Raw genomic sequence first — 17,170 nt, 5'->3', positions numbered from 1 at the left:
TAGAGAGCGTTAGGGTCCCCAGAATCTGCCACTGGTTGTTCCTCCTCCCACGTCCAGTACCACCCTTTGGGCTCAAGCTATACACAGTGCAGATGATCATCTGTAGCTGTTCGACCTTCTTGTTTACTCATAAATTTCCCTGGAATACCTAAAGCCTTTCCCCCCAGGAAACTCTCTGAGCCGGAGCCCCTATGGCACTCTGGGCTTAGTGTCATCATTTCACTTAGCACAGAGCCCGGAAATCCCAGTCCTCTCCTTAGAATGTAAGCTACAAGCTAGGACTGTCTTATTAATTTTTGTATCCACGGTGCTAGCACAGTATCTACTTGGTGCGCAGAATGATTAACATTTAAATTGTTTTGTTCATTCCTTTCTTTCATTTTCTTTTATTGTTTGAAATGTTCAGTACTGAGTTTAGAAAAGAGTGTTGGTGATTATACAGACAGCCCATCGGAACTTGAGTATTCTAACTTTTTAACTAGACCTTTCTCTGTAAACCAATGTTCATCACATAAACCTTAGAAACTGACTGTAGATCCAAACTGAATTTAAAAGTAAATGAGAATTAACCATCTACCACATGTATTTTCCCTAAGGAAAACAGCTAAAGGCAAAAGCTCTTCCAGAACATAGAGACAGGTTTCCACAGAAGGCAATGGCTTTGAGACATATTAAAAAGGAAGGAAAAAAGAAAAAAAGAGAGGAAGGAAAAGTCAGGAAACTTGGATACAATCTTAACTTTAAAAATACAATTTTGGCTTTAGTTTGTGAATGTTTTCAATTTGGGACTCAATGGTATTGACTACAGGTGACACACAATCACCTTGACCTCAGCAGAAAACCTTGAGAATGCTCTGCAATGGCTGTATCTAAAGGAAACAGATGTTTGCCCTTCAGATGTATGGTATGACTCAATGAACACATCCCTTGCCAAATAGTTATGTATAGCTCAAGGATTTTTAAATCAAATATTGATTATTCAGCTAAATAAAAAAGAAATTCAGCAGCATACATAATCACACATATCCCCTTCCCTCATGTTAAGCTTTCACACAGAAGGCTTTCTGAGGCAGCATGTAAAGGTGCCAAAAGCAAACTGATACATGAAAAGGCCATGCTAGGAAAACTGGAGAAACAATGCCATTTATTCATAAATATGCTTCATTTTATCTGGAGAATTAGATACGTTTAATATCTATATACGTTGATATGACATTTTTTTCATCATAATTTTTAAGTATAATCCAAGACTAAAAAACATATTCTTTTTATCTTTCAAACTTAAAGCTACAGAAGACCCCTTTCCTGTCACTGAACTTATTGATCCAAAGACAGTCAATACTGAAATACATGGCTACCTCTCAAAGAAGGGCCAAAATAAAGAGAAAGCCCGAAGTCTTCTCTAATTATTTCAGCTGCTGCCAATGGCAGGCGCTCCTGTTTTCACAGGCAGCACTGGTCGGTCTAATGCTGGTCCAAGTAATCTTCAAATCTTATTTCTGGAGAATGGAAACCTGTAGGGGCTGCAAAGTAAATCATCCAGTGAGACCTTCGTCCTACAGTGACGAAATTCTTATAAAAGCTATAAGGGCCAAGGCTATCCAATACCACACAAGCATATAAAATACATAAGGCTCCATGGGAAAAAACACTAACCATGAGAAATGATGACTTCTCTCACCAGTATAAAAGTGGGAAAAACTCAAGCCCTGTTTTAAAATAGGTTGTCATTTTAGACTTCCTCTATAAAAAGCCAAATTATTACCAGGTCCCAATGAGTATGGAAGAAGTGCTGGTCAAGGAGATGTTTGATCTATACCTTTGATCCTAGGATAAACCAGGCAGTTAAATAATTTCAAAATGTGCAAAACAGACATTCCTCTTGAGTTCGCGAGGCGCTACAAAGTGTCTTTCAAATGATCCGCGAGTCCAACTTATTAAACAGCCACACAGGTGAGAACCAAATTCAGGTTTCCAACAGAAATTGTAGAATGTTACTTGGCAAAGCTACATTTCCTTAAGACAGCTTGTCAGGTAGCCGGTCAGTCTAAATTACTCTGGCTCCTCTGGAATTGCCGTCAAATCCCACTTGGCTGAGAGCTGAGGTCAGAGGACGTGAAGGCCAGCAGACGCTGGCTGAGCAGGGCATTGTGCCGCTTCAGGTACACTATGATGTCTCCTTGCTTCTCCACAATCTCTTCCAGGCTTGAGAGAGTCCTGCACAGAACCAAGGTATTCATGAGTTACACATGTTCACCAAAAGTCTCTTTGCAAATGGATCTCTACTAGTTTTCAGTACAGCACATTATATCCGTTACTTTTTCTTAGATTTTATAAGCCAAGGCAATATCCCCAAATGAGATTCTTTCTTTAGACTTGGTTTCACCACAGCTGAGAGGAAGTAAACAAATCAAACATAGTTGTAAACAGATTTTAACATATGCAGAGTCCTTAAACTCCAAGCATCAGAATGGTCTCTAGATTTCCAGATGGAATAAACTTTTAAATCTCTTTCACTAACCTTTTACTCCACACTTACCTGAATCCAGTCTCCGAGGTAATATTGCTGGGGTAAGCATAGAATTTTTCTTCTTCAAGTACATCAGGCTGTGGCTTGGCTTTATTAAATTTTCGAATTTTCACTAAAATAATAAAGTCATTATTGTCAGGTTATCCAATCACGAAAAACTTTCTAATTCCATTTATTCAAATGTCATTAGCAATTGGCTATTCTTTTCAAGTAATATGCAAAAAAAAAAAAAAAAAACGGTTCATAAAGTGAATAAACAAATAGGGAAAATGTGCTAAAAGGGAATGGAAATGATGATGCAGAGGCAGGAGAAGGGTCAGGAAAGAGCCATCAGTGCTCATTGCCCGCAAGTGAAGACACGTGGAAGAGCCAGGGAATTCGGCGACCTGGAGGCCACTGACGAACCTGAAGCCTTAACCCCAACATGAGTGTCCTTGGAGACGTGACCTTTGGTGAGGTAATCAAAGTAAGAACAAAGTAATGGGGGCAGTGCTGATCTGAGAGATGAAGGGACACCAGGAATGCACCTGCACAGAGCAAAGGCCACGTGAGGACACAGCGAGAGGCGGCCACCTACACACCAAGGAAGAAGCCTCTGGAGAAGCCAGGTCTGCGACACCCTGATCTCAGAGGTCCAGCCTCCACAAATGAGAGAAAATAAGTTTGTGTGTCTTAGTCACCCAGGCTGGGTATGTGCTCTGGCAGCCCCAGCAGCCTAATGCACGTGGATAGAAGTCTGCTGCAGAGAGTTGAATAATCAGACACAACAAGGCTGTTGTTCCCAACCTCGCAGGTTTGGCTACAGACTGAGCTGAACAATCTGCATGTCTGAGTAAGAACCACTGTCCGGGGGCCCTGACCCACCTGCGTAATAACCCTGGGACACGGCTGGAATGAGCACTCCCACCACAGATGGTGACAAGGGGCCAAGAGAAAGGGCTGAGCCAGGCCTCAGTGATGGCAGTGACTGTCCAATGAGACTGGCCTTGAGAATTGTTCGTGCAGCTCCAAATGGGTCAAGTATTCAACACGTGGGAAGGGGGAGGGGAGGTGGGTTAGGTCCCAGCACAATTTTTAAAGACTCCACATATGATTCTTTCCTTTCTTGTGACAACCCTTGAGATATAATTCACATACAATGCAATTCCTTCAAAGTGTACAATTCAATGGTTCGGTACATTCAAACAGTTGTGCAACCGTCTCCACAATCAATTTTAGAACATCTTGTCACCCCAAAAAGAAGCCTGGGATCCATGAGCAGTCACTCTCTAGGTACCCCCACCTCCAGGACTAGGCAACCACTAATGTGTTCTCCTTCTCTATAGATGTGCCTGCTCTGGGCATTCCAAGTACACAGAATCATACAATATTTACGTCTGGCTTTTTTTTCTCTCAGCATAATGCTTTCAAGGTTCGTCCATACTGTAAGTGTCAGTGCTTCATTCCACTATTCCTTCCTTTTCGTGGCTGAATACTATCCTCTGTATGGGTAGAACACCTTCTGTTGGTCTAGTCCTCACTTTATCCTAACACCATTTAGTTTGTTTCCACTTCTGGCTGCTATAAATAATGCCATTTGGAACATCTGTGTAAAAGTACACATGGACCCAGAAGTGCATGTGCTGAGTCATATGTTCAACCTGTTATGGAACTCCCAGGACCCACAGATGATTCTGATGTGACTCTCAGATGAGAATGAGGCTGGAGAAGATTAAACAAAGAGGTTAAAGAGAAATGTGAGAAGGTTAGGAGACATGCAGAGGGTTCAATCAGAAAGGACCAGAAGGAAGCGGGCAGTGAGATGCCGAAAGAACCAGTGAGGGAATGTAACAAGAAGCCCTTGATTTTTAGGTGGTGGCCAAGAGAGTTAGAAAAGAGAAGCCCCTCACACAAAAACAGACACACACAGATCAACACACAGAAACAGAACAGAGGACACAGAAATAAACCCACACACTTATGGTCAATTAATCCATGACAAGGGAAGCAAGAATATACAATGGAGAAAAGAATCTCTTCAATAAGCATTGCTGGGAAAACTGGACAGCTACATGTAAAAACTGAAATTAGAACATTCTCCAACATCATATACAAAAATAAACTCAAAATGGATTAAACACCTAAATGTAAGGCTGGAGACTATAAAACTGCTAGAGGAAAACATAGGCAGAACACTCTGACACAAATTGCAACAATGTTTTTTTGGATCCATATCCTACAGTAATGGAAATATAAGCAAAAATAAACAAATGAGACCTAACGAAACTTAAAAGCTTTTGCACAGCAAAGGAAACCATAAACAACACAAAAACAAAACCTACAGAATGGGAGAAAATATTTCCAAACCACAAGACCAAGGGATTAATTTCCAAAATATACAAAAAGCTCATATAGCTCAATATCAAAAAAACAAACAAACAACACAATCAAAAATTCGGCAAAACTCCTACACAGACATTTCTCCAAGAAGACATCAAGATGATCAACAGACACATGAAAAGATGCGCAACACGGCTAATCAGAGAAATGCAAATCAAAACTACAATGAGGTATCACCTCACACCAGTCAGAATGGCCATCATCGAAAGTCTACAAAAAAGGGCTTCCCTGGTGGCGCAGTGGTTGAGAGTTTGCCTGCCGATGCAGGGAACATGGGTTTGTGCCCCGGTCTGGGAAGATCCCACATGCCGCAGAGCGGCTGGGCCCATGAGCCATGGCCGCTGAGCCTGCGCGTCTGGAGCCTGTGCTCTGTGACGGGAGAGGCCACAGCAGTGAGAGGCCTGCGTACCGCAAAAAAAAAAAAAAAGTCTACCAAAAAAAAAGTCTACAAATAAAATAAAATAAAATAAAAAGTCTACAAATAATAAATGCTGGAGGGGGTGGGGAGAAAAGGGAACCCTCCTGCACTGTTGATGGGAATGTAAATTGGTATAGCCACTATGGAGAACAGTATGGAGGTTTGTTAAAAAACTAAAAGCAGATTTACCATATGATCCAGCAATCCCACTCCTGGGCATATATCCAGAGGAAAAACATGGTTCAAAAGGATACATGCAGGGGACTTCCCTGGTGGCACAGTGGTTAAGAATCTGCCTGCCCGCGAGCCGCGGCTAAGAGCGCGGACCCCAAGGATGGGCGTGAGCCGCGGCTAAAAGCACGGACCCCAAAGACGGGCGGGAGACGCTAAGGCTGCTGCTGCCGCCACCAAGGGGCCTGTGTGCGAGCACAGGTCACTCTCCACACCCCTCTTCCGGGGAGCCTGTGCAGCCCGCCACTGCCAGGGCCCCGGGAACCAGGGACAACTTCCCCGGGAGAACGCACAGCGCGCCTCAGGCTGGTGCAACGTCACGCCGGCCTCTGCCACCGCAGGCCCGCCACGCACGCCGTGCCCGCCCCCCCCCGCCTGAGTGAGCCAGAGCTCCCGAATCAGCGGCTCCTTTAACCCCGTCCTGTCTGAGCAAAAAACCGACGCCCTCCGGCGACCTACACGCAGAGGCAGGGCCAAATCCAAAGCTGAGCCCCTGTGAGCTGTGAGAACAAAGAAGAAAAAGGGAAATCTCTCCCAGCAGCCTCAGAAGCAGCGGATTAAAGCTCCACAATCAACTTGATGTACCCTGCGTCTGTGGAATACATGAATAGACAACGAATCATCCCAAATTGAGGAGGTGGAATTCGAGAGCAAGATCTATGATTTTTTCCCCTTTTCCTCTTTTTGTGAATGTGTATGTGTATGCTTCTGTGTGAGATCTTGTCTGTATAGCTTTGCTTCCACCATTTGTCCTAGGGTTCTATCTGTCCATTGTTTTTTTTTTTTAAATTTTTTCTTAATAATTTTAATTTTAATAACTTTATTATACTTTTCCTTCCTTCCTTCCTTCCTTCCTTCCTTCCTCCCTCCCTCCCTCCCTTAGACAACGAATCATCCCAAATTAAGGAGGTGGACTTTGAGAGCAAGATTTATGGTTTTTTCCCCTTTACCTCTTTTTGTGAGGATGTATGTGTATGCTTCTGTGTGAGATTTTGTCTGTATAGCTTTACTTCCACCATTTGTCCTAAGGTTTTATCCATCCCTTTTTTTTCTAAATAATTATTTTTTTAATTCAATAACTTTATTATATTTTACTTTATTTTATTTTACTGTATCTTCTTTCTTTCTTTTTTCCTTCCTTCCCTCCTTCCTTCCTTCCTCCCTCCCTCCCTCCCTTTCTTTCCTTCTTCTTTCTTTCTCTTTCTTTCTTTCTTTTTCTTCCTTCCTTCCTTCCTTCTCTCCTTTCTTTCTTTCTTTCTTCCTACTTCTACTAATTCTCTCTACTGTTTCTCCCTTTTATTCAGAGCTGTGTGGATGAAAGGCTCTTGGTGCTCCAGCCAGGAGTCAGGGCTCTGCCTCTGAGGTGGGAGAGCCAACTTCAGGACACTGGTCAACAAGAGACCTCCCAGCTCCACATAATATCAAATGGCGAAAATCTCCCAGAGACCTCCATCTTAACACCAGCACCCAGCTTCACTCAACGACCAGCAAGCTACAGTGCTGGACAACCTATGCCAAACAACTAGCAAAACAGGAACACAACCCCACCCATTAGCAGAGAGGAAGCCTAAAATCATAATAAGGCCACAGACACCCCAAAACACACCACCAGACGTGGACCTGCCCACTAGAGAGACAAGATCCAGCCTCATCCACCACAACACAGGCACTAGTCCCCTCCACCAGGAAGCCTACACAACCCACTGAACCAACCTTAGCCACTGGAAACAGACATCAAAAACAACGGGAACTACGAACCTGCAGCCTGCAAAAAGGAGACCCCAAACACAGTAAGATAAGCAAAATGAGAAGACAGAAAAACACACAGCAGATAAAGGAGCAAGATAAAAATGCACCAGACCTAACAAATGAAAAGGAAATAGGCAGTCTACCTGAAAAAGAATTCAGAATAATGAGAGTAAAGATGATCCAAAATCTTGGAAATAGAATGGACAAAATGCAAGAAACATTTAACAAGGACCTAGAAGAAATAAAGATGAAACAAGCAATGATGAACAACACAATAAATGAAATTAAAAATACTCTAGATGGGATCAATAGCAGAATAACTGAGGCAGAAGAACGGATAAGTGACCTGGAAGATAAAATAGTGGAAATAACTACTGCAGAGCAGAATAAAGAAAAAAGAATGAAAAGAACTGAGGACAGTCTCAGAGACCTCTGGGACAACATTAAACCCACCAACATTCGAATTATAGGGGTTCCAGAAGAAGAAGAGAAAAAGAAAGGGACTGAGAAAATATTTGAAGAGATTATAGTTGAAAACTTCCCTAATATGGGAAAGGAAATAGTTAATCAAGTCCAGGAAGCACAGAGAGTCCCATACAGGATAAATCTAAGGAGAAATATGCCAAGACATACTAATCAAACTGTCAAAAATTAAATACAAAGAAAGCATATTAAAAGCAGCAAGGGAAAAACAACAAATAACACACAAGGGAATCCCCATAAGGTTAACAGCTGATCTCTTAGCAGAAACTCTGCAAGCCAGAAGGGAGTGGCAGGACATACTGAAAGTGATGAAGGAGAAAAACCTGCAACCAAGATTACTCTACCCAGCAAGGATCTCATTCAGATTTGATGGAGAAATTAAAACCTTTACAGACAAGCAAAAGCTGAGAGAGTTCAGCACCACCAAACCAGCTTTACAACAAATGCTAAAGGAACTTCTCTAGACAAGAAACACAAGAGAAGGAAAAGACCTATATTAACGAACCCAAAACAATTTAGAAAATGGGAATAGGAACATACATATCGATAATTACCTTAAATGTAAATGGACTAAATGCTCCCACCAAAAAAACTGAATGGATACAAAAACAAGACCCATATATATGCTGTCTACAAGTGACCCACTTCAGACCTAGAGACACATACAGACTGTAAGTAAGGGGATGGAAAAAGATATTCCATGCAAATGGAAACCAAAAGAAAGCTGGAGTAGCAATTCTCGTATCAGACAAAATAGACTTTAAAATAAAGACTATTAGAAGAGACAAAGAAGGACACTACATAATGATCAAGGTATTGATCCAAGAAGAAGATATAACAATTGTAAATATTTATGCACCCAACATAGGAGCACCTCAATACATAAGGCAAATACTAACAGCCATAAAAAGGGAAATTGACAGTAACACATTCATAGTAGGGGACTTTAACACCCCACTTTCACCCATGGACAGATCATCCAAAATGAAAATAAATAAGGAAACACAAGCTTTAAATGATACATTAAACAAGATGGACTTAATGGATATTTATAGGACACTCCCTCCAAAAATAACAGAATACACATTTTTCTCAGGTGCTCATGGAACATTCTCCAGGATTGATCATATCTTGGGTCACAAATCAAGCCTTGGTAAATTTAAGAAAATTGAAATTGTATCAAGTATCTTTTCTGACCATAACGCCATGAGACTAGATGTCAATTACAGGAAAAGATCTGTAAAAAATACAAACACATGGAGGCTAAACAATACACTACTTAATAACGAAGTGATCACTGAAGAAATCAAAGAGGAAATCAAAAAATACCTAGAAACAAATGACAGTGGAGACACAACGACCCAAAACCTATGGGATGCAGCAAAAGCAGTTCTAAGGGGGAAGTTTATAGCAATACAAGCCCACCTTAAGAAGCAGGAAACATCTCGAATAAACAACCTAACCTTGCACCTCAAGCAATTAGAGAAAGAAGAACAAAAAAACCCCAAAGTTAGCAGAAGGAAAGAAATCATAAAAATCAGATCAGAAATAAATGAAAAAGAAATGAAGGAAACAATAGCAAAGATCAATAAAACTAAAAGCTGGTTCTTTGAGAAGATAAACAAAATAGATAAATCATTAGCCAGACTCATCAAGAAAAAAAGGGAGAAGACTCAAATCAATAGAATTAGAAATGAAAAAGGAGAAGTAACAACTGACACTGCAGAAATAAAAAAGATCATGAGAGATTACTACAAGCAACTCTATGCCAACAAAATGGACAATCTGGAAGAAATGGACAAATTCTTAGAAATGCACAACCTGCCAAGACTGAATCAGGAAGAAATAGAAAATATGAACAGACCAATCACAGGCACTGAAATTGAAACTGTGATTAAAAATCTTCCAAACAAACAAAAGCCCAGGACCAGATGGCTTCACAGGCAAATTCTATCAAACATTTAGAGAAGAGCTAACACCTATCCTTCTCAAACTCTTCCAAAGTATAGCAGAGGGAGGAACACTCCCAAATTCCTTCTACGAGGCCACCATCACCTTGATACCAAAACCAGACAAGGATGTCACAAAGAAAGAAAACTACAGGTCAATATCACTGATGAACATAGATGCAAAAATCCTCAACAAAATACTAGCAAACAGAATCCAACAGCACATTAAAAGGATCATACACCATGATCCAGTGGGGTTTATTCCAGGAATGCAAGGATTCTTCAACATATGCAAATCTATCAATGTGATAAACCATATTAACAAATTGAAGGAGAAAAACCGTATGATCATCTCAATAGATGCAGAGAAAGCTTTTGACAAAATTCAACACCCATTTATGATAAAAACCCTGCGGAAAGTAGGCATAGAGGGAACTTTCCTCAACATAATAAAGGCCTTATATGACAAGCCCACAGCGAACATCATCCTTAATGGTGAAAAACTGAAAGCATTTCCACTAAGATCAGGAACAAGACAAGGTTGCCCACTCTCACCACTCTTATTCAACATAGTTTTGGAAGTTTTAGCCACAGCAATCAGAGAAGAAAAGGAAATAAAAGGAATCCAAATCGGAAAAGAAGAAGTAAAGCCGTCACTGTTTGCAGATGACATGATACTATACATAGAGAATCCTAAAGATGCTACCAGAAAACTACTAGAGCTAATCAATGAATTTGGTAAAGTAGCAGGATACAAAATTAATGCACAGAAATCTCTGGCATTCCTATATACTAAGGATGAAAAATCTGAAAGTGAAATCACGAAAACACTCCCATTTACCATTGCAAAGAATAAAAGAATAAAATATCTAAGAATAAACCTACCTAAGGAGACAAACTACCTGTATGCAGAAAATTATAAGACACTGATGAAAGAAATTAAAGATGATACAAATAGATGGAGAGATATACCATGTTCTTGGATTGGAAGAATCAACATTGTGAAAATGACTCTACTACCCAAAGCAATCTACAGATTCAATGCAATCCCTATCAAACTACCACTGGCATTTTTCACAGAACTAGAACAAAAAATTTCACAATTTGTATGGAAACACAAAAGACCCCGAATAGCCAAAGCAATCTTGAGAACGAAAAACGGAGCTGGAGGAATCAGGCTCCCTGACTTCAGACTATACTACAAAGCCACAGTAATCAAGACAGTATGGTACTGGCACAAAAACAGAAAGATAGATCAATGGAACAGGACAGAAAGCCCAGAGATAAACCCACGCACATATGGACACCTTATCTTTGATAAAGGTGGCAGGAATGTACAGTGGAGAAAGGACAGCCTCTTCAATAAGTGGTGCTGGGAAAACTGGACAGGTACATGTAAAAGTATGAGATTAGATCACTCCCTAACACCATACAGAAAAATTAGCTAAAAATGGATTAAAGACCTAAATGTAAGGCCAGAAACTATCAAACTCTTAGAGGAAAACATAGGCAAAACACTCTATGACATAAATCACAGCAAGATCCTTTTTGACCCACCTTCTACAGTAATGGAAATAAAACCAAAAATAAACAAATGGGCCCTAATGAAACTTCAAACTTTTGCACAGCAAAGGAAACCATAAACAAAACCAAAAGACAACCCTCAGAATGGGAGAAAATATTTGCAAATGAAGCAACTGACAAAGGATTAATTTCTAAAATTTACAAGCAGCTCATGCAGCTCAATAACAAAAAAACAAACAACCCAATCCAAAAATGGGCAGAAGACCTAAATAGACATTTCTCCAAAGAAGATATACAGACTGCCAACAAACACATGAAAGAATGCTCAACATCATTAGAGAAATGCAAATCAAAACTACAATGAGATATCATCTCACACCAGTCAGTATGGCCATCATCAAAATATCTAGAAACAATAAAGCTGGAGAGTGTGTGGAGAAAAGGGAACACTCTTGCACTGCTGGTGGGAATGTGAATTGGTTCAACCACTATGGAGAACAGTATGGAGGCTCCTTAAAAAACTACAAATAGAACTACCATATGACCCAGCAATCCCACTACTGGGCATATACCCTGAGAAAACCAAAATCCAAAAAGAGTCATGTACCAAAATGTTCACTGCAGCTCTATTTACAATAGCCCGGAGATGGAAACAACCTAAGTGCCCATCATCAGATGAATGGATAAAGAAGATGTGGCACATATATACAACGGAATATTACTCAGCCATAAAAAGAAACGAAATTGAGCTATTTGTAATGAGGGGGATGGACCTAGAGTCTGTCATACAGAGTGAAGTAAGTCAGAAAGAGAAAGACAAATACTGTATGCTAACACATATATATGGAATTTAAGGAAAAAAATGTCATGAAGAACCTAGGGGTAAGACAGGAATAAAGACACAGACCTACTGGAGAACGGACTTGAGGATATGGGGATGGGGAAGGGTGAGCTGTGACAGGGCGAGAGAGATGCATGGACATATATACACTACCAAACGTAAGGTAGATAGCTAGTGGGAAGCAGCCTCATGGCACAGGGATATCGGCTCGGTGCTTTGTGACCGCCTGGAGGGGTGGGATAGGGAGGGTGGGAGGGAGGGAGACGCAAAGGGAAGAGATACGGGAACATAGGTATATGTATAACTGATTCACTTTGTTATAAAGCAGAAACTAACACACCATTGTAAAGCAATTATACCCCAATAAAGATGATTAAAAAAAAAAAAAAAGAATCTGCCTGCCAATGCAGGGGACACGGGTTCCAGTCTGGGAAGATCCCACATGCAGCAGAGCAACTAAGCCCATGAGTCACAACTACTGAGCCTGTGCTCTAGAGCTCCCGAGCCACAACTACTGAGCCCACGTGCCACAACTACTGAAGCCTGTGCACGTAGAGCCTGTGCTCCAGAACAACAGAAGAAGTCACCACAATGAGAAGTCCTCGCAATGCAATGAAAAACAGCCCCCGCTCGCCACAACTAGAGAAAGCCTGCACGCAGCAACGAAAACCCAATGCAGCCAAAAATAAACAAATAAAAATAAATAAAGCTGTTTAAAGAAAAAAGGATACATGCACCTCAAGGTTCATTGCAGCACTTTTTACAATAGCCAAGACATGGAAGCAACCTAAATGTCCATTGACAGATGAATGGATATAGAAGACGTGACACATATATACAATGGAATATTACTCAGCCATGAAAAAGAATGAAATAATGCCATATATAGCAACATGGATGGACCCAGAGATTATCATACTACATGAAATAAGTCAGACAGAGCAAGACAAATATCATATGATTATCACTTATATGTGGAATCTAAAATATGATACAAATGAACCTACTTACAAAACAGAAATAAACTCACAGACACAGAAAACAAACTATGGTTTCCTAAGGGGAAACGGGGTGTGCAGGGAGGGATAAATTAGGAGTTTGGGATTAACAGATACACACTACCGTATATAAAATAGACAAACAACAAGGACCTACTGTATAGCACAGGGAACTATATTCAATATCTTGTAATAACTTATAGTGGACAAGAATCTGAAAAAGAATATATACATCTGAATCATTTTCCTATAACCTGAAACTAGTACAACACTGTAAATCAACTATACTTCAAAAAAAAAAAGATATGAATAGCCCCTTGGCTTCCGATGGCACGAGAACAGCACGCCCACTCAAGGGCAGACAGGGACTGAGCGCTGGGCTCCACCACGCAGGCCGGGAGAGCTCAACAAAAGAGAAGATGGGGCCATCAGGGGGCCAGGCGGGATGCCAGGAAACCAGCTTCCCAGGACAAGTAAAGAACGCATCTCAAGGAGGGAGCGAGCCACTGTGTCCAGTGCCACTCAGGAGATGAAGGCTGAGACTCGACTGTCTCATGAGGCTTGCCTCTAAATTGGAGTTACGTTCATATGGCATCTCCTTATAATGATGTCTTCCATATAATAACTCCAAGATAAATAAAGAAACTTGGAACAAGTTTAAGTTTCTTGAACTGGGCAAAAAGAAATAACAGTTACAGGATATTAAAGTAAAAGTTAAGAGGCAGAAATAAAAGACAATAGCTCAACAACAGAAAAATGTCCATCTTTCAGACTCATCTTTGTGGGGTTTTTTTTCCTGAAGGTGTTCCTTTTTTCTTTTTTAATTGAAGTACAGTTGATTTACAATGTTGTGATAGTTTCTGGTGTTTGTGGTTTTTAAAATAAATTAAATTCCATGCAGTCAGCATATATCAGATCACAGGCCAGGCAATAACACCAGTGCAATCTACATGGAATGAGAATCTTCCACTCTTCCTTTCCACCACAATAAGCCAAGGAGAGCTCTCACTAAACCGCAGGACACTGGACATGGGCCTGCTGCCCCTTATAGTCCTTTCCTCCTGAGCTGAAACCCAAACATCAGGGCTACTGGAAGGCTGGTAACTGAGTGGCATTTTTTGAATCCTTGCTTATTTATTTATTTTATTTTTTTGCGGTACGAGGGCCTCTCACTGTTGTGGCCTCTCCCGTTGCGGAGCACAGACTCCGGACGCGCAGGCTCAGCGGCCATGGCTCACGGGCCCAGGCGCTCCACGGCATGTGGGATCTTCCCGGACTGGGGCACGAACCCGTGTCCCCTGCATCGGCAGGTGGACTCTCAACCACTGCGTCACCAGGGAAGCCCCGTCGCTTATTTTTAAACAAATGGAAAGCTAATCAAATCACCACAAAGCTTTTAAGTTTTATTTCCCTAGTTTTTTCCTACAGAGGCAGTCAGGTGCCCAATGAGCAGAGTCCATCTTGACTTTTAGAGATTAACTACTTTACTGCAGACAAATTAGTCAAATTTAGGTTAGAATCAGTATATCAAAGAATCATATCATGAAGAGTTACTATCAGCATTACCAAAACTAGGAATCTTTTAAATCTTTTTAATATAGAGAAGCGAGAAAAATGCATGTATCAGGGAATCAACCCTAAATTTTTTGCGATACACTGAACAAAGTCAACATTTGCCCTAGAAGCCTTAAGAAGAGGTACAAAACAGTAAAATGAAACACAAGCTTTGGCCCATGTGACTTTTCCTTCATAACTGAAGAAATAATCTCTTTCAAAATGGACAGATATTTTATTGTCACAAAACAACTGTTGCTCAATGCCACCAAATTAGCTGCTATTACAGATTTTAGTGCATGTCAGTACTGCAGCAGGAATGAAATCTTGTTTCTTCCGGGCATGGAGTTTTTTCTCTTCAGGTATCCTTCCATCTATTTTTCATGTTAACATGTTTGAAGCTTATTTAATTTTACCACTGAGAGTTTTGAGAGACAGCCAGACAGAACAATCCTCAGACAGTTCTAAATTTAGAAAGAAGTGGGTTCTTAAATGGTTTATCAAAATGAAGTTTGGGCTAAATGCAGTTTTGCATGTATTAACTTATTTACTTATTTTATTTTACTTTTATTTTGCCGCACAGCATGTGGGACCTTACCCCTACCAGGGACTGAACCCATGCCCCCTTCAGTGGAAGCGCAGAGTCTTAACCACTGGACAGCCAGGGAAGTCCTATATTTAGCTATATTTTAATTTAAACCCAGACTTACACCTCAGTTGCTTTTGAGGATGCAAAAGTTTGTAGATCTTTTTTATTTTTTCATTTTCTTTTTTTTAATGGAAAGCCTTCATTCTAGTTGATAAGAATTTATTGATGACACAACTTTAGAAATGCGACTCACCGGTATGTTCCTGGTGGTTTGAAATTACAGAAGTCTGGATGTGGTCAGCAATGAGGTATGGGTGCTCAATAGGGTAACGGCCACGTAGAAAAGGTTTCCCGCCAGAAAGGTAATGGGCTGGGCTTCAGGTGGGGATGCGACCAGCAGTGAAAGGCCTTTCTATAAGAACAGGCTCCTTGTCATTCTCACCTGTGTACACGAGCAGGCACGTCAGGGAACAGACCAGCTCCACGGCCAGGGTGGCCAGAATGAGGTCCAGGTACAGCGCGCTGGGCTCGGGGAAGGAGTGCTGCAGGCAGAGCAGGAAGAGTAGCGCCGTGTTGCCTGCGGGGAGGAGACGCAGCGTGCGTGCGTGGGCGGGGCGGAGTCCCGGAGCCCGCGCCGCTGCGCCCGGCGCAGCCCCCGCAGGAGTACCGCGAGGGCGCGGGCACCCACCCAGCTACGCGGCGACGAAGGAAGGTTGAGGATGGAAATCAAACGTAACACGGCTAAGAGCAAATGATGCCCCATGACACAAATAGGTAAGAATCTGGACTTTTTTAAAACTCAAGGAGTGAGTTTCTACGAGGACCCGGTGGCCCCTTCTGGTCATGCAGCACAGTAAAGGACGCAGCGAGTACCCAGAAAAAAACCGGGGACACGCTGCTGACCTTGGACAGATGACCTAACACCTCCACTCCTCGTCTGAAAAATGGGGTGACAATAAATATGAGCTGTTTCCCCCCTGCTCAGCATATCCATTATTTATTTTTGAAGACCATTTTAACCTCATTCTGCACTTACAGTCTGAAGACTGTCAAAGAAAAGTTTAGGGGCAGAAGTCATTCCTGTAATGTTTTACCTTAGAATTTCCTAAAACTAACATATTTATCCAAGTCTGATCAAGGCTGGGGAGATGCTCATTTGATTTACCTTCTGCTTCTTGGTACAAAGGGATGACTGTGAGCCAAGAACCCTGTTTAAATAACCTATCAGAAGTCCTTCTACACAAAGCAGTGGTCCAGCACAAATCCCTACGCCCTCCCCTTACACTCACAAATGTCACAGTGTCTTAGCATGTTGACCAATAGCTCAATTTATGAATTAGTTTTGTGTACAATACAAATATAACTTTACAGCTTTAGGGAGAGGAAAAAACTAGGGAAAAACCTCTGCAGGGAAAGTGAACACACAGTTTCCAGAGGATTTCTGATGCCCTGAGCAAGGCCTGTGTCAGCAGTGTGGCAGGTCACAGGGTGAACTTGCAGGCTGGCAGCAGAGACTGCAGAAGTAAGACATTCCCCTGAATGATAAGCACTGTGGACATCATGAGAGCACCCTGCCCAGCACCATGTCTGCAAGGGTCAAGTTTTCGCTTCAATGAAAAGGACAAATATGCAACTTGCTATAGAGCTAATAACATTTGATAGAGTTCAGGATGTATTTCCATCTAAGAAAGGAGAACAGATAAATCAGATAAATATTTTCAACTTATTTGGAAGGAAAGCAAAGCCCTTCTCCCATCTCCACAAACTAAAGTAAAATCAATTTATTTTTCTCTCTGCAGAGAACAACAAGCATCAGGATGAAGCCAGACAATACCCAGCAATACTATCACAGGCAAAAAAAAAAGAATGGTTACACCCTTCGGATTAGCTGGAAGTTCTATACCCTCATAGATTTACCTTATTTT

At 41.4% G+C, this 17,170-nt stretch overlaps 1 protein-coding gene across 6 annotated transcripts in view; it reads right to left on the bottom strand.

Annotated features, from left to right (window-relative positions):
• Window positions 1-1,124: 1,124 nt before the first annotated feature.
• The window catches only part of TMEM192 (transmembrane protein 192), a 29,835-nt gene continuing 13,789 nt past the window's right edge, over window positions 1,125-17,170 (bottom strand). For 5 of the 6 annotated variants that reach the window (XM_027095894.1, XM_027095895.1, XM_027095893.1 and 2 more), the window contains 3 exons: window positions 15,688-15,822; window positions 2,540-2,642; window positions 1,125-2,217 (listed from right to left, as the gene is read on the bottom strand). In XM_027095894.1, the coding sequence (XP_026951695.1) occupies window positions 2,079-2,217; window positions 2,540-2,642; window positions 15,688-15,822 (377 nt within the window). In that variant the 3' untranslated portion in view covers window positions 1,125-2,078. The remainder of the gene's footprint in view (window positions 2,218-2,539; window positions 2,643-15,687; window positions 15,823-17,170) is intronic. The other variant, XM_027095897.1, reaches the window with a different exon arrangement.

Source organism: Aethalodelphis obliquidens, unplaced genomic scaffold (assembly GCF_003676395.1).
Source record: "Aethalodelphis obliquidens isolate GAN/ISIS:26980383/991018 unplaced genomic scaffold, ASM367639v1 scaffold95, whole genome shotgun sequence".
Lineage (NCBI taxonomy): Eukaryota > Metazoa > Chordata > Mammalia > Artiodactyla > Delphinidae > Aethalodelphis > Aethalodelphis obliquidens.
This window is presented reverse-complemented; position numbering and strand designations above follow the sequence as displayed.